This window comes from Mastomys coucha, unplaced genomic scaffold (assembly GCF_008632895.1).
Source record: "Mastomys coucha isolate ucsf_1 unplaced genomic scaffold, UCSF_Mcou_1 pScaffold13, whole genome shotgun sequence".
NCBI classification, from domain to species: Eukaryota; Metazoa; Chordata; class Mammalia; order Rodentia; family Muridae; genus Mastomys; species Mastomys coucha.
Genome location: NW_022196895.1, coordinates 6631028 through 6649071, shown reverse-complemented (window position 1 = coordinate 6649071; position 18044 = coordinate 6631028). Strand labels below are relative to the sequence as shown.

At 39.5% G+C, this 18044-nt stretch overlaps 1 protein-coding gene and 1 long non-coding RNA gene across 3 annotated transcripts in view; one reads left to right on the top strand and one right to left on the bottom strand.

Moving 5' to 3' along the window:
* The window catches only part of Rock1 (Rho associated coiled-coil containing protein kinase 1), a 112284-nt gene extending 102464 nt beyond the window's left edge, over positions 1-9820 (top strand). For both annotated transcript variants that reach the window (XM_031364945.1, XM_031364947.1), the window contains exons 28-33: positions 2164-2234; positions 2429-2517; positions 4824-4902; positions 5050-5311; positions 6471-6678; positions 8383-9820. In XM_031364945.1, coding sequence (XP_031220805.1) covers positions 2164-2234; positions 2429-2517; positions 4824-4902; positions 5050-5311; positions 6471-6678; positions 8383-8386 — 713 coding nt within the window. In that variant the 3' untranslated portion in view covers positions 8387-9820. The remainder of the gene's footprint in view (positions 1-2163; positions 2235-2428; positions 2518-4823; positions 4903-5049; positions 5312-6470; positions 6679-8382) is intronic.
* The window catches only part of LOC116086831, a 46738-nt gene that overhangs the window by 10320 nt on the left and 18374 nt on the right, over positions 1-18044 (bottom strand). The window contains exon 2 of the long non-coding RNA XR_004117155.1: positions 11741-11896. This is a non-coding gene — a long non-coding RNA (uncharacterized LOC116086831). The remainder of the gene's footprint in view (positions 1-11740; positions 11897-18044) is intronic.

The following is an 18044-nucleotide window of genomic DNA, read 5'->3' as shown; positions in this document are numbered from 1 at the left end:
GGAGGGAGAGACAGAGAAGGAGGGAGGGAGGGAGAGACAGAGAAGGAGAGAGAGGGAGAGAGAAATAGTTTAAATCTATAATCACTGATTTTAGTTTGATTCTCAAATGTAGAACTAGAGAAAGTAAATGGTAGCAGTTAAGAGAAGAAAAGGTACAAATGCAGAAAACTTGAATTTAACTTACCACAATTTTATTTAAAGAACTACAGCTTTCATGAAGGCAACTAACATAAACAAAAGCTTGGAGACATCAATTAACTGGTGGAAGTGGCAACAAGAGGGATATTACATTCAGTTACATACTGTGAGACTTGTTTGAGAATAGACTACCATTGTATTTTAGCAACATAAACTCAGAAGTTAAGAGATAGGGAGTTTGAGCCCTGGAGCTTTTACAGACACCGATAGAGGAGGCACCGTTCCTAAGCCTTGCTGTCACAATTTTTTAACTGGAGGATAAAATAGAACTATATGTAAGAATATGATATCCAGGGGCTGGAGAAGTTGGCTTAGCTGTTAAGAGCACTGACTGCTCTTCCAAAGGTTCTTTAATTCAATTCCCAGCACCTGCATGGTGGCTGACAATCTGTAATGGGATCTGCTTCCCTCTTCTGGTGTCTGTGAAGGTAGAATACTCATATAAATAAATAAATAATTTTTAAAAAATAATATAGCCGGGCAGTGGTGGCGCATGCCTTTAATCCCAGCACTTGGGAGGCAGAGACAGGCGGATTTCTGTGTTCGAGGCCAGCCTGGTCTACAGTTCCAGGACAGCCAGGACTACACAGAGAAACCTTGTTTCGAAAAACTAAATAATAATAATAATAATAGTAATAATAATAATATAATATGATGGATCACTTGCAGAGCATTTTGACAATCAAATATTTAGTAATGACACCTGTTGTTAAGAGGGAACTTTTTTATGTTTGTGAGTACACTGTCGCTATCTTCAGACACACCAGAAGAGGACATCAGATGCCACCATGTGGTTGCTGGGAATTGAACTCAGGACCTCTAGAAGACCAGTCTGTGCTCTTAACCACTGAGCTATCACTCTAGCCCTTCCTTTCTATTTTTTTAATGTGTTAAATATAAGATTAATATAGAACTTGAGTGGTTTTTTTACCTTCAACTTGATATAACCATCTCTAAAAGAAGCATCTTTATTTCTCAGACTCTATTTCTAATAAACGTTAGATATATTTAGCCAGATTTGGTATTATACACCTGTGATCTCAACACCTAGGTGATAGTCAAGGCTGGCTTGGGCTACATAGTAAATTTAAGTAAGCCACATAGTGAGTCTGTGTCAAGAAGTTAGAGCTGGTGATAGAAGTCTGGTAGAGCACTGGCTGAGCATGCACAGTGCCCTGAGTTGATGCATAGCACTGCAAAAGGAGTAAACGTTGTGTAATAGTAGCCACAGCTGCTATAAACGATTTAGTTAGAAATAGTCAGCAACTTACGGGATAAATACTAGCACAAAAGATAGCATACTTCATTAGTTTGAGAAGGTTTGGAATTAGACTTACATGTAGAATTAAGTGCCTCCCAACCAAATTTGAACAATTTTACTGAAGTTGTTTCATGTTTTATTCAATTATTTATTAGGATATTTTACTGAGAAAACAAATAAAATGCTTGTCTCTTATTCTTTGTATCTAGTTGATTCTGCCTGCATTCCTTATTTATTTATCTTCTATCTTCTGTGAGTAATAGGACACCTCAGTACTTTTGCCTGCTCTTATGTAAATAAATCATGGCTCTCAATTGTTCAACATGCTGCATTTTTTTTTCTTTCTTTTTTTTTTGCTGAGCATTTTTATATGAATGTCATAATTTAAAATATTATATATTATATCCCATTTAAGCTGTCATTCATTCCAGTCTTGCCTGGCTCTTAAAGACATTATTATTTCATATGTTTTCAATTGAGTACTAAATGTTAATTTTATGGGGAAAATGGCTTGGATTTTTTTCTGCAGTCTTTGTTTGGCCATTAAAGCTCATGTGTGTGATAGAAGCATGAAAGAGCAAGTTACAGCACTTGTCTGTTTACTGTTTCTGTTGCTTGTTGCTGCATGCTGTCAGACCAGTTATCGGTTTTCCTTTGGTTTTAAAATTTGAGATTGACTACTATACCTATTGTTTTTTCCCTAGAGTCAAGAATTGAAGGTTGGCTTTCTGTACCAAATAGAGGAAATATCAAAAGATATGGCTGGAAGAAACAGGTACTGTATATCTAATTTCTTCTCATTGATAATTTTGTTACATGTTTTACTATAAAGTATAAATCTTAACTGCTCTATTACTAAAATTGACTTTAAATTAATACAGTATAGTGGAAACACAAATGGAAAATATTCTAGTCAACTTAAATCAAGTTAATATTGCTCTTTTCATTCTTCTCTCTTTATCATTTCAGTATGTTGTGGTAAGCAGCAAAAAAATCTTGTTCTACAATGACGAACAAGATAAGGAGCAGTCCAGTCCATCTATGGTGTTGGACATAGAGTAAGTTGCTTTTGATTGAATTTTTTCATTGTTTGACTTTTTACTTTTGAGTCATTTTCAGAACTGCTTGTTGTTTTGTGTTATTTAAACATCATTACCTATTCTAAATTCTATGGCTCACTGGATAAAGATTGCATTTGCTGCCCAAGCCTAAGTACCTGAGTTCTGATTCTCAGAACCCATGTAAAAGGTGGATGCAGGGGTTGAGCATCTAATCCCAGCATACCACGACAAGGTGTTGGGAGGCAAATAGGAGTGTCTCTAGAAGCCAAAGACAACTGTGTCAGAGACGGTGAAAAAGTGAGAACCAACACTCATAAGTTTTCCTCTGACTTTCATATGTGCACCATCGCATGTTTGGATCCACAGTGACACAAATAAGCAAACATGTACAATTTAAGTCTATCCTTAGCAAAATGTGAGAAGGGAAATTATGTATACAAGATTTATGTACTTTGTTTTTGGTTTTGGTTTTGGTTTTCGAGACAGGGTTTCTCTGTATAGCCCTGGCTGTCCTGGAACTCACTCTGTAGCCCAGGCTGGCCACGAACTCAGAAATCCACCTGCCTCTGCCTCCCAAGTGCTGGGATTAAAGGTGTGCGCCACCACCGCCCGGCTATTTATGTACTTTGTAAAAGCAAATTTCTATTAGTTGTTTTGAGTTCCCTGAGCATCTCAGAAAGTAAAGTTGGGGGCTGTAGAGGTGTCTCAGAGGTGAAGAGTACCTGATGCTCTTGCAGAGAACCCAGGTTTCCTTCCCAGCATCCATATGGCAGCCCACAACCATAGCTGCAGTTCTAGGGCCTTCATGAGTGCCAAGCACACGTGGTTCACACATAGACATGCAAGCAAAACACCACAGCAAATCCTTTCGTATTTTAGTTTTACTTTATTGTTCTTTTGCCTGCATATGTGTCTGTGTGAGGGAGGGTATTTGATCTCCTGAAACTGGAGTTACAGGCAGGTGTGAGCCCCCATTTTTTTTAAAAGTGTAACATTATTTGATCATCATACTGACACTATCAGTGGTTTATGTTAATTAATGTAAACAAATAGCTGTTCTTTTTAAATAATATATAGTGGGTTTTCCTATGTGTGTTCATTCATATTCTATTTGTCTATATTATCATAGAGGTGATATATAGTATAAGCCTAGTTAGGTTCTGGGCTGGAGAGATGGCTCAGCAGTTAAGAGCACCAACTGCTCTTCCTAGAGGTCCTGAGTTCAATTCCCAGCAACCACATGGTGGCTCACAACCATCTATAATGGGATCTAATGCCCTCTTCTAGTGTGTCTGAAGAGAGTCTGAAGAGAGCAGTGGTGGTGTACTCATATGCATAAAACAAATAAATAAATCTTTAAAAAAATTTATAAAATAAAAAACTAGGTTCTGTATTTAAGAACCTTAGAGACAACTACTTAAAAATTTTTAAGCGTACAATATAAATTCAAAATGAGATTTGGTAAGTGCTTGCTATTCAAAAGCTATGTAAAGTTTAATAAAGGACCATCAAGTTGGCTTAGTGGGTAACGTTGCTTGTTGCCATGCCTGATAAAATGTAACTTTCATCCCTGGAATCCACAAGATGGAAGAAGAGAATGAACTTCAGAAAGTTGTTCTCTAGCTTCCACACATACACCATGGCATGTGCACCCATACATAAAATATAACATTTTCATGTTAAATGTTTTTGGAGCTAGTACTGATAAGATAAACAAAATTGAACAAGCTCAGGTAATATTTCATACTGCTTTAAGTATTAGTTATGAATGATAAGCTTGAATGGAATCGTAAAAATAAGTGACTCTAGTTTTATAAAAAAAAGTAGCCAAGTTGTTTTTCAAGTGGATATGCAGTCTTGCATTTCTGACAGCAGTATGTGAGTGATCTAGCTTCTATACACTTTTGTCTGTGTTTTAGAGTTTTATTTTTATTACTTGTAATTAAATGTGTATGTGAGGGTATGTTACACATGAGTATAGGGACCTTTTAAGCCTCTTGAATTGGAGATAGTGGCAACTGTGAGCCACCAGATGTGAGTGGTCCTCTGGAAGAGCAGTATACATTCTTAACCACTGAGACATCACTCCAACCCCTATTGTTTCTCTTAAAATTCTAAAAGGTCTACCATGACATGTTTTTATACACACACACACACACACACACACACACACACACACACACATTATTGATGCTGAATATATTTTTGTTTCTTTGCCACTTAATATCTCTTCAGTGAAATGTATGCCTTTTGTTACCAATGAAACTCTTATAATGGATTTATATCATTTATTTCTATCTTAGTAAATTATTTCATGTCCGACCTGTAACCCAAGGAGATGTGTACAGAGCTGAAACTGAAGAAATTCCTAAAATATTCCAGGTACAAATGTTATATTTAAAATTCTGAAAGCTCTTTGACTTAAGCAATAAGTGTTTTGTGAAATAGATGTCGGTGTTTTCATGCATATAGAATTTTTATTTACAGATTAAGGTTTTTTTCAATCTTCTTCACTACTCCTGAATTTAGATACTATATGCAAATGAAGGTGAATGTAGAAAAGATATAGAAGTGGAACCAGTTCAACAAGGTGAAAAAACTAATTTCCAGAATCACAAAGGCCATGAATTCATTCCTACCCTTTACCACTTTCCTGCCAACTGTGAGGCCTGTGCCAAACCTTTGTGGCATGTCTTTAAGCCACCGCCTGCCCTAGAGTGTCGAAGATGCCATGTTAAGTGCCACAGGGACCATCTAGACAAGAAAGAGGACTTGATTTCCCCGTGCAAAGGTAAGGTTCAGGGTGTGAAACGACTTGGTGCGGCTTCTGCAGGGGCATTGTAATGTATTCCTGAGGGACCCTGCAGTGGGCTTTTCTTAGGGCTATTGATTGAGCTTTTAGCAATTATGAAAGCAAATCATCCCCTTTTCAAAAGGCAGGCTGCTGAAAACCTTGTCATTTGACAGGAGAACTTGGGGCAGCTCCTACCGCTCCCTTTTGAGTTGTCACCAGCTGCACTTCCTGTCCTTTCCCAGTGTACCCCTCACAGACAGTAAGCCAGAGAAAATGGACATACACGTCTGCTTTAGTAAGAGACGTAGGTTCTGGATTTTAAACCTGGCCTTTATAGTATAATGATACTTCCTAATGAGGGTGTCAGGGTAGGAAGGCACAACCTGCAACATACAATGGCTTCTTAGTTGGCAATGTCTATGCATTTTTCTCTGAAGAGTTAAGTGGATAGGAAATACCTCCATGCATAATGTATGACAAGAAACAAAGTCTGCAGACTGGAGACTGCACAGTCTGCAGCAGGGTCTTCTAGTCCCCATGGTGACACAACAGGGAGGCACTCTGGAAAAGCAGATGCAGTGACAGTAAGCAGTTTGTTCCAGGCCACAAAACTAGAGCCTCGGTTAGCTTTAGTTGCGCAATTTAACTGCCTTAAATTGGAAGTAAAAAAAAAAGAGAGAGAGAGAGAGAGACATAGGTTCTATAGATACATTTGTTTTACTGTTATCTTTTTTATAGTTCTAATTTTATAGTATTTTTCCTGTATTTATGACTATTGGTTTTGACATTTTTGGTTTTTAGGAAAAAAATTCAGTCTTAGTCAAATTGATACAGATACTTTCCAAGTATAATTAAGTATAGTATCTTTAAAATTAAGAACTTGCTGGTGGCACACGCCTTTGATCCCAGCACTTAGAAGGTAGAGGCAGGCAGATCTCTGTTTGAGGTTAACCTGGTCTACAGAGTGAGTTCCAGGACAACCAGGACTACACAGAGAAACCCTGTCTCGGAAAAGCCAATTAAAAACAAAAAACAAAAAACAAAAAAACCACACACACACAAAAAACTTGAAAAATTACGAATGTATTTTTAATGTTGTATCATGGTTGTAATTGTAAAAGTTTTATGGGTTTTTCTTGTTTGTTTTTTAATGTAGTAAGTTACGATGTAACATCAGCAAGAGATATGCTGCTGTTAGCATGTTCTCAGGATGAACAAAAAAAGTGGGTCACTCATCTAGTAAAGAAGATTCCTAAGAACCCGCCATCTGGCTTTGTCCGTGCCTCTCCGAGAACACTGTCGACAAGATCCACTGCAAATCAGTCTTTCCGCAAAGTAGTCAAAAATACATCTGGGAAAACTAGGTAAAAACTAAAACATTAAAGTGTGTAGTCATATAAAAATTGTTGGAACCTGTCTATTAAAATTAGAAACCTAGTCAATCATGATGGCCACACATTTAAGCCCAGCACTCAGAGTGAGAGACAGGCATGTCTATGTGAGTTTGAGGCCAGCCCGGTCTACAGAGCAAGTTCTAGGTAAGTCAGAGCTAAATAGGGAGAGACTCTGTCTCAACAAATACTACTGTTACTATAATTAAAAGCCTTCAGTAGCACACATACTAAAATCAGAAACAACTATTTTTACCACAGAAAACATCATTTACAGATAGGTCTTTAATATATGACTTTCAGAGTTTTATACATAAGTTAATTGTTTGCTATTAGGAATTATTTAGGACACTTTCATACCCATTTTCTGTTACAGATTAGGATGTATGTGGCGTATAGTTTATCCCTTGTTATTTCTTTTAAAAGATTTATTTATTTTATGTATATGAGTACACACTGTAGCTGTACAGATAGTTGTGAGCCTTTATCTGGTTGTTGGAAATTGACTTTTTAGGACCTCTGCTCACTCCCATCGGCTCCTCTCGCTCCGATAGACCTCTCTCTCCAGTCGATGCCGCTTGCTCAGTCCCTGCTCGCTCCAACCCAAAGATTTATTTATTATTATTATAAATGAGTACACTGTAGCTGACTTCAGACGCACCAGAAGAGGGTATCAGATCTCATTATGGGTGGTTGTGAGCTACCGTGTGGTTGCTGAGATTTGAACTCAGGACCTTTGGAAGAGCAGTCAGTGCTCTTAACCCACTGAGCCATTTCAGCAGCCCATCTCTTGTTATTTTAACCCACTAGAATCATATTTTTAAATGTAAATGAGTCATAAAATGTTCCTCATCTTTTACACTGTTTTAGAATTGAGTTCTTTTGAAAATCAACATCATTAGTACTGATGAATAGTGTATTACAAATAAACTCAGTTAAATCCCTCTTTTAAGTCTTCGGTGGGTAGGACTTTTTTTTTTTTTTTCAGAAATATTTTATATGCTACAACACTTACAGAACCTGATTAAACACTGCCCCTATCTCATTGGTTTTTTGAGACAGGGTTTCTCTGTGTAGCCCTGGCTGTTCTGGAAGTCACTCTGTAGAGCAGGCTGGCCTCGAACTCAGAGACCTGCCTGCCTCTCCCTCCCAAGTGCTGGGATGAAAGGCTGGGCCAGCATGCTTGGCTTGAAGCTATCTTTAATTCACTTACTTTGTTCACTCTCTTCTGTCTGTAATGAAATGATGCATACCCTTTTCTTCTGTATTTTCAAGCCTCTATACTATTATAGCACATCACAGCATTTACCTGAACCCTATAGAATGCTATTTCAGCCACGTAGCTATAGGGTATAAACTAGGAGTAAGACAATTTTAAAAAGTAAGAAAATGTTTTACAAATACGAAAGGAAACCATATAATAGTGCTTTTCCTTTCCTCTGCTTTATCTAAACTTTACACTGTTTGTTACTCTTTTGTATGAGTGTACATATTCATTTGCCTTTCCCTAAATTTTAAGGAACAGTAGGTGCTGGTGGGGTTTGACCCAGGGCCCATGCCTGCCAGATAGTCTACCACTAAGCCATACTCTCACCCCTCCTTCCAGCTGTTGTTGTATCTTGTATTTTTGAACCAAGCATCTTTCTTAAATTACAAGATTTTTTTTTCTTTCAACAGTTAACCATGTGACCTACTGCTGGAATCATGTGGGATGCTACCTGATAAACCAGACTGTTTAACCATGTGGAACAGACAGGCTGTTTCTCTTGACACACATACCACAGGCTTTTCAGGGTTAAGATTGCTGTTGTTATTCCTTGTTTTGACACAAAAAAGCACACTGAGGATTGTTTTTGTTTTTTCCTTGCGGGTTTGCCTACAGGTAGATTAGATTAATTATTACTATGTAATGCAAGTACAATTGGGAAAGCTTTGCTAGATATTTTTTTAAGGTGCTGCCTTTTTGAATTTATAAGAAAATGCCTGTCAGTCATGATAGAACAGTTTTCCTCATATGAACACGAGGAAGGAACTTTCACCTTCAGTGGAATGGCCATCACTCTCAAGACCAGATCGTGGAAGGAGTAAAGAAAATATCTCAAAATGAGACAAGATTTTCTGTTTTGTTTTTTAATGACTAAGGTTTTTGTGCTCTTGCAAGACTATTCAGAACTATTTTAAGAACACAGTGATGTCACTTGAATCTCAGTGTCCTTACTGTAGAATTAAAAGCCTTACTGTCGATTGCCCACAGTGGGCTCTGTGGAAAAATTAAATATCTTACATTATGCTTTACAAAATATTGTATATGTTTCGGCAAGTTTGTAGACTGGGGACTGGGAGAAGATGAAAGAATTGCATTTAATCTATGCATTTTTGCCAAGCCATATCGAGTCATTTTACTACTAGAGACATAACTAACTATACAAGAGAACCAAGTTTAAAGCATTTTGTGGGGTACAACATTTCTGTAATTATATAATGTATTTCTTTGTGGTTTTAAGTGAAAAGACATTAAGTTAACAAACATATAAAAATGTATGCACTGTTTGAAATGTAAATTATTCTTAGAACACTTTCAGAGGGAGTTGCATTACCCTATTAGTGCCTTAATTTGAGAGAATTTTTTTACTGCCATAAGTACAGACTTTTCAGAAAACAGATTTTACAAAAAATTATGTGATTTTTTTCATTGGTAATTGGTTTAATTTAAAATATAGAGGTTTGTCAGACTTTTATAAATTGAGTACAACCTTTGTACCAAACTACCTGCTACAATAATGAAACTATCTGCAAAAAGATATACAGTTGCACCAATAGTAAAGAATTATGAAATATATCCAAGATGTTTTCCAGTTAACATAGGAATTACCATATAAATACTGTTCAACTCTCCTCTGGTAACAAGAGTTGATGTGTATGGGCAGTGTGATTTATTGTTTATTTTTTTTTAACCAAATACCTCCTCAGTAATTTATAATGGCTTTGCAGTAATGTGTATCAAATAAGCACTGGAAAACCGATCTTCTCTAGGGTGATATGCATGTTTCAAGTGGTATTGAAAGCCGCACTGATGGATATGTAGTAATAAACATATCTGTTATTAATATGCTAATGACTCTGTGCTCATTTAATGAGAAATAAAGTAATTTATGGATAGATACTTTTAATATTGACTACTATGGTATTTTCTCATGGCTGGAATGAATAGATGGCATACTAAAAATTACTCAGTGATTGTATACAAATGTTTGCTAAATTTTGTGAATAGATTAAAATTATTTTTTAAAGATAAAACTTGGCTTGGGCTCTAAAACAAGAGATACTATTGTTCAAGTAAAAAGATGGCCAGTGTTTGTTGGAAAACAATTCCCCATGGGTCTGTTATAGTTTTGTTCATCTCGTGAGCAGAGGCTGGGATAACTTACATTTGGACCATCACAGACACCGTACAAACACCCACCCATAGCCTTAGAAGATAGAATGTTTCCCTTCAGAGCTCCCTTTACTGCCAGTGTCTTTCTGCATGGTTAAAGTCAGGCAGTTTGCTTAAGCTTATTCTTAAAAAGTTCAGATTCCAGTGCTGAAGAGATGATTCATTGTTGAGACCACATTTGCCTTTCTTCCAGCAGAACTCAGTTAAGTTCTAGGCACCCAATGTCTCACAACTTCTAACTCCAAGGGATATGAGGCCCTCTTCTGGTCTCTTTGGCACAAAGGTAGCATACACACAGAGAACACAAACACACACACAGTTAAAAACAAAAAAGACTGGCTCCTTCTGCTTGTAGTCCCTCATCTGTTAACGAGACCATCCTGAGTTAAGGACCCACCTGAGCTGGTGGGACAGGAAGCTCATGCTGCCTGCTATGAGTAAAACAGTGTTCATTTCTCACTGTCATGTACATGTTTCATGTCGTCTCTATCCTAAGAGCTATGAACTGTGATAAACTTAACCTGTGACTTACAGATGGGATGCACCTGACACTTCATTCTTAGAGCCATCCCCATTAAGTAGTATGTCAAGGTTGAGTAGCAGCCAGCACAGTTAATTGATACTAAATATAAGGATTTTTAAAAAATGAAATGTTACATTTAATTTTACAGCAATACAGAGAATACTAAATATAAGGGCGCCTTTTTTAATGAAATACTAGTCTGAACATCACAGTGCTCAGAACTGAGTGTTCTGAGGAAGGACTTCTAAGGCTGGCTTGCAGAAGAACGGCTTCTCTACATTCCCAGCATACTCCAGTTCTGTAATGGCCAGAGCATGCAGGACCAAGAAACTAGCACCTGACAGTACTGCAGCTGTCTGCTACATCTGTAGACCAATCTGGCTCTTTGTACTTTTTGCCACTTAGGAATTTTATATCCACACATGTGAATCACTGTCCATCCTGCCTCAGAAAACCACTTTGGCCAAACATTGTCTTACCCAGAGCCCTAGCTCAAGGTTGTCTAAGAAATGTGTTACAGCTTCTAGATTTCTCTCCACTTTTACTGGAAGGCACATGAATGGAATGGGGATTTAATAGTCCACCCAAGAGAGATGGGCTGTGGGGGCACTTGTAGCTGACAGAGGTTGGTATTGGGTGTTTTTTTAATTGTGCCCTGCATTATTTATGTTACATGGTTATTATGCATGGTTATTATACATGCATTATTATGTTAATTGCCTAGAGTTCGCCAATTTGTCTAGACTAGCTAGCCATCAAGTCCCAGGCTTGTGCCTGGATTGTTTACATGGGAACCAAGGGATTGAACTCAGGTTCTCTTTACCAGTTACTAGTTTACCCTAGCCCTATTTCTGACCTGAAATGATTTCTTTCTGTATACTGCTCTTAGGTTTGTTTTATTTTTGTTTTTCCAAGGCCTATTTAATGTGCATTATTAAGTTGCTTATTTCAGTTGTCTCTGATTTTTTTCCTGATGTAAACGGAACACCCTCTGTTCCTAGGAACTTGTCTCACCTCAGGAGTTCCTCTGTGAAATAGACAGTTCTGTCTTTAGAGTTCCCATTGGGAATGCTTACCCCATGCTATTCAACCCTCTGCAATACTTGGCATGTTGCTTGGAGTCTGAGAGTTCTGCAGAGCTTTGATACTTGCCGAGTATCTCAAGTCTTTCTCTTTCAGGATAGTTTAATTGAATTGGTAGCACATCCTTGAAATGGAATACTCTTCAGCACCTAAAAGAAATGAATTATCAAGTTATGAAAAATAAAAGAGAAGCATGCATATTGCTAAGGGATAAACGCCGACGCAGTGTTTAAGATGCCAAGAGGAAAGGGCACTGAGCATCTTCACTCCTCCTGACGCGCCTGTAGTGGACTCACCGCTGTGAGCAAGCCCCCAACTAAATGCTCTCCTTTATAAGAATTCCTGTGGCACTGGGCGGTGGTGGCGCACGCCTTTAATCCCAGCACTTGGGAGGCAGAGGCAGGCGGATTTCTGAGTTTGAGGCCAGCCTGGACTACAGAGTGAGTTCCAGGACAGCCCAGGCTATACAGAGAAACCCTGTCTAGAAAAGCCAAGAAAAAAAAAAAAAGAAAAAGAAAAAATTCCTATGGCAATAGTGTCTCTTCACAATAAAAGCTTAAGTTGGTAGCAGAGACTGAGTTATTGCTGTGATAGGCCTGGCTGTGCTTTTATTTGGAGGAATGTGGATTTTAGACTAGAAAAGTGGTTGAATGCCCACAGTGAGGCTTAATGGGCCATGGAAAACAGTGGTGCTGAGGGGAATTTGAAATGTGGGCTTCTAGCTGAAGAGGTTTCAGAGGAGAATATTAATGTGTGGCCTAGAGACTTCTTGTGATAATGTGTCGACTAATGTGGCTGCTTTATACCCTTCTCCACAAAAATCTGCCTGAGGATAAATTGAGTTCTGCAGACTTGGGAGAGGAGGTTTCTAGAGAGCTTATTATTGACTGTGTCGCTTGGGCATTAACAGCCACACTTACGCAGCTCTGTAATGAAAAGGAGCAAGCCAAGCAAGGAAAAATATAAAATGTACAGCTTGAGGAGAAAAGGAGTACCTGGAAGACATTTAACAACAATCCTGGTCCTGACTGAGTTCAATAAATGGAGTAGTTCCCTCAGGCCAGACCACTTTAAACAAGGTGGAGGCTGATAGACTGGGGACTTCTGAAGCTATACTGAATGCATTTCTCCATTATGAAATGGTTATACCAGCCAGCCTGTGGGGGCCAGGGAGTTTGAAAATGAGGCCGACAGGAGTTGAGCTCTCCTTTTTTAGGTTTAACATTTGCATGATTTTGAGGGGTGCCGTCTTTATACAGAAACCCCCATGCCATGCTCCTTCCTCCTGCCTCTGTGAGGGTGCTCACCAACCCACCCAACCCAACCCAACCCCATCTTCCCTGCCTGGCATTTCCCTACAGTGGGGCATAGAACACCCTCAGGCTCAAGGGCCTCTCCTACCACTGATATCCAACAAAGGCCATCCTCTGCCACCTATGTGGCCGGAGAAATTTCTTGAGAAATGTGGCCTGATTGGAGTAGGCATAGTCTTGTTAGAGGAAGTGTGCCACTTGGGGTGGGTTTTGAGGTTTCAAATGCTCAAGCCAGGCCCAGCGCCACTCCCTCTTCCTGCTGCTTGGCTATCTGTATGTAGAACTGTTGGCTTCTCCAGCACCATGTCCGCCTGTGTGCCTCCATCTTCCCACCACGATGATAATGGACTAAACTGAAGCTGTAGTCCAGCCCCAATTAAATGTTTTCCTTTATTAGAATTGACATGGTCATGATGTCTCTTCACAGCAATAGATATCTAAGACACAAACAAAATTCAAAAAACAATACCTGAAAACCTTTGTCTCCCTGGAAGAAAGGGACTGTGGGTCTAAGATGGTGGAAGAGTATATTAGTCAGGGTTCTCTAGAGAAATAGAATTGATAGAATGGATTCCTATGTATAAAGATGGGATTTCTTGGGCTGGAGAGATGGCTCAGTGGTTAAGAGCACTGATTGCTCTTCCAGAGGTCCTGAGTTCAATTCCCAGCAACCACATGGTGGCTTACAACCATCTACAATGGTATCTGGTGCCTCTGAAGGTGTGTCTAAAGACAGTGACGGTGTACTCACATACATAAAATAAATAATTTTAAAAGATTGTTTGTTTGTTTGTTGACAGGGTTTCTCTGTGTAGCCCTGGCTGTCCTGGAACTCACTCTGTAGACCAGGCTGGCCTCAAACTCAGAAATCTGCCTGCCTCTGCCTCCCAAGTGCTGGGATTAAAGGCGTGATGGAATTTCTTGGAGTAGCTTACAGGCTGTAGTCTGGCTAGTCTCAACAGTGGTTGTACCTGATAGAAGTCCAAGAACCCAAGTTCAGTTCCCAAGGCTGGATGTCTCAGCTGGTCCTGGTATATGCCAGAATTCCATATTCTAATACCAGTGAAAGACTGGACTTGCAGTGAGAGCAAGAGCAAGCAGGCAAAAGCAAAAGCTTCCTACTTCACAGAAAACCCTTCACGGGTATGCTCAACTGCTTGGGCTTTAGTTAATTCCAGATGTGGTCAAGTTGACAACCAAAAATGGCTATTTCAGAGAGTAGCAGAACAATTTGACCATTAAGTGAATTGAATGAGCCATTGCTTAGTGACTATATCTGTACTCTACAAACATCAACATGGAACGGAAGCCCTCCCCAATACCAGGGTGTGAAACGAGATAACAGAAGCCAGGTGTAATGACACATGCCCATAATCTCAGCACTTTGGAGGCAGAGGCAGGAGGATTGTATGTTCAGGCCTGAATTGTGAGTTCCAGGATAACCTGACTGCCAAACAAGTCCTTACCTCAGGAGAGAGAAATAAAAAAGACCAGAAGACAACAAATAACCTCAAGCCCAGGAGACAGGAGGGCTTAAACCAGAGGGGATTCTTACTCAGAATAGTCCAGCAATGAACTGAGAGCCCTCTCACTGTTTAAATGAACTCATTGTGATGAGTGAGAATGAACAAGAAGGTCGGACACTACTAACAACTGGAGCACCACTGTCAGATACTAAAAATTCTCAATAGAAAAAAATTATTAAATCTCTCTCTCTCTGTGTGTGTGTGTGTGTGTGTGTGTGTGTGTGTGTGTGGTGTTTACATGTTTGGATGTTTAGTGACAAGCTCTGTCTCAAAAAATAAGGTGTACAGAGATAAACGTGTTAGACACTGACCTCTTGCCTCCAAACATGTCTGCATGCAACACTGTATTACAGGCATGCACTGCTGTGTTCATCTTTACATGGGAGTTTGAGCTCAGACCCTCAGCAGCTCACTCATTTAGCAGTCTCTCCAGCCCTTTAAGTTGTTTTTCTATATGAAGGTGTTCCAGGGTGATAAATAGTTGTATGGAAAGAAAGTTCTTTCAAGAAAAATAGCTAGGTGTAATAAATATTAGGAAATCATTGAAGAACAACCGTAGAAAAACAATTGTGTTAGAATCCATTTCACTGAGTCCTGAAAGAAAGAGCCTAACAACAGAGGATAAGGCCTTCTCACCTGAATCTCATACAGCTTACCCCAGCAGTCACTTGGTACCACCTGCTAGATACTATATACCATACTATATACTGCTATAGTACTGTGTGACCCACACATCAGCATTTGAATGTTTCTATTAAGAAGACATGCAAAATTTAAACACTTGGCTGATTTCTTTTACAAGGAATATAGATGAAAATAGTTATGCTCTACAAAAGCTAGTGAGCATTTAACATGAGACAACATAGAGCAAAAGTCTATGGTAAGGACCTGTGTTCCACCCCAGCTGCCCGAGAAAGGGTGTGGAAGGGAAAGAAAGGAGGAAGAGGAAGGATCAGAGGAAGGCGGGCTCACAGGCAGCACCTTGTATTTTTCTGCTTTAAATCCTGGTTAAATACGGATTTATTTGAGGAGGAGGGATGTCTTGAATACCCAGCTGTAGGTTCCACTCCAACACAGGGCTATGGCTGCTTGGGGAGGCAGGACGCAGGAAGTTTTGACTGCACTTATTCCACACTGCCTAGAAGGTGCTGGGAGGTCCCAGGGACAGCTGGAGCTGGCTCAGGGGTCCTCAGACCTGCAGCAAGGCCGGGGCTGTCTGGTTCTCAGGTTCTTGGGCACCCAGGCACCCCTGGATGCCATGGAAGAGCTGAGAATGGAATGGGGGCCCCACAGGCTGGATCTAAACCAGGGTTGAGGGGGGAAAGGGGAGGCGCTCTGGCTGGTTCCCTGGGGATAGTCCTTGGCTTGTCAGAGGGCTGCTGGTTTGGGCTTGGCTTGGTGAAGGCCATGCCTGGGGTCGCTGGGAGGCCTTCTGCAGGAGATTAGATGGCCAGCTCTTTAGGCGAAGACCTGCTCCATTGCTCCCCACAGCAGATCCTGATAAAAAGAGACAGTCCGTGGTTTTAAGGCATTTATTGTCATTGGGGAAAGTGGATGAGTGAAACCATACTCCAGGTCTCAGGGTGGGCCTGAGATTAAATACCTTTTGCAGGGAGGAGATAGAAGAGAGAATCTCAGGGGCAGAAGATACCATAGAAAACATTGACACAACAGTCAAAGAAAAGGCAAAATACAAAAAGCTCCTAACCCAAAACATCCAGGAAATCCAGGATACAATGAGAAGACCAAACCTAAGGATAATAGGTATAGAAGAAAGTGAAGACTCCCAATGTAATGGGCCAGTAAATATCTTCAACAAAATTAGAGAAAATTTCCCTAACCTAAAAAAAGAGATGTCCATAAACATACAAGAAGCCTACAGAACTACAAATAGATTGGACCAGAAAAGAAATTCTTCCCCTCACATAATAGTCAAACACCAAATACACAGAACAAAGAAAGAATATTAAAAGCAGTTAGGAAAAAAGGGCCAAGTAACATATAAAGGCAGGCCTATCAGAATTACATCAGACTTCTCACCAGAGGCTATGAAAACTAGAAGATCCTGGGCAGATGTCATACAGATCCTATGAGAACACAAATGCCAGCCCAGGCTACTATACTCAGCAAAACTCTCAATTACTATAGATGGAGAAACCAAGATATTCCATGACAAAATCACATTTACACAATATCTGTCCACAAAGACAGCCCTACAAAGGATAATAGATGGAAAACACCAATACAAGTAGGGAAACTACACCCTAGAAAAAGCAAGAAAATAATCTTCTTTCAACAAACCAAAAAAAAGATAGCTGCACAAACATAAAAATAACAAAAATAATGGGAAGCAACAATCACTATTCCTTAATATATCTTAACATCAATGGACTCAATTCCTCAGTAAAAAGACATAGACTAACAGACTGGGTACATAAACAGGACCCAGCATTTTGCTGCATACAGGAAACCTACCTCAGAGACAAACACAGACACTACCTTAGAGTAAAGAGCTGGAAAACAATTTTCCAAGCAACTGGTCCCAAGAAACAAGCTGGAGTGGCCATTCTAATATCGAATAAAATCAACTTTCAACCAAAAGTCATCCAAAAAGATAAGGAAGGACACTTCATAGTTATCAAAGGAAAAGTCTGCCAAGAACTCTCAATTCGGAACATCTATGCTACAAATGCACCCACATTCATAAAAGAAACTTTACTAAAGCTCAAAGCACACATTGCACCTCACACAGTGAAACTCACAGAACTTATGGACCACATGGCTCTAACAGATATGTATAGAACATTTCATTCTAAAACAAAAGAATGTACCTTCTTTTCAGCACCTCATGGTACCTTCTCCAAACTGACCATAGAATTGGTCACAAAACAGACCTCAACACCTACAAGAAGACTGAAATAATCCCATGCTATCAGATCACCATGGATTAAAGCTAGTCTTCAATAGCAACAAAAACAACAGAAAGCCCACATAGACATGGAAGCTGAACAATGCTCTACTCAATGATAACTTGGTCAAGGAAGAAATTAAAGACTTTTTAGTATTTAATGAAAATGAAGTCACAACATACCCAGTCTTGTGGGACACAATGAAAGCAGTGCTAAGAGGAAAACTCATACGTCTGAGTGCCTCCAAAAAGAAACTGGAGCCGGGTGGCACGTGCCTTTAATCCCAGCATTTGGGAGGCAGGCAGGCGGATTTCAGAGTTCGAGTCCAGCCTGGTCTACAAAGTTGAGTTCCAGGACAACCAGGGCTATACAGAGAAACCCTGTCTTGAAAAAAACAAAACAAAACAGAACCAAAAAAAAAAAAAAAAAAAAAAAAAAGGATCGGTCATACACTAGCAGCTTAACAGCACACCTGAAAGCTCTAGTACAAAAAGAAGTAAATACATCCAAGAGGAGTAGATGGCAGGAAATGATCAAACTCAGGGCTGA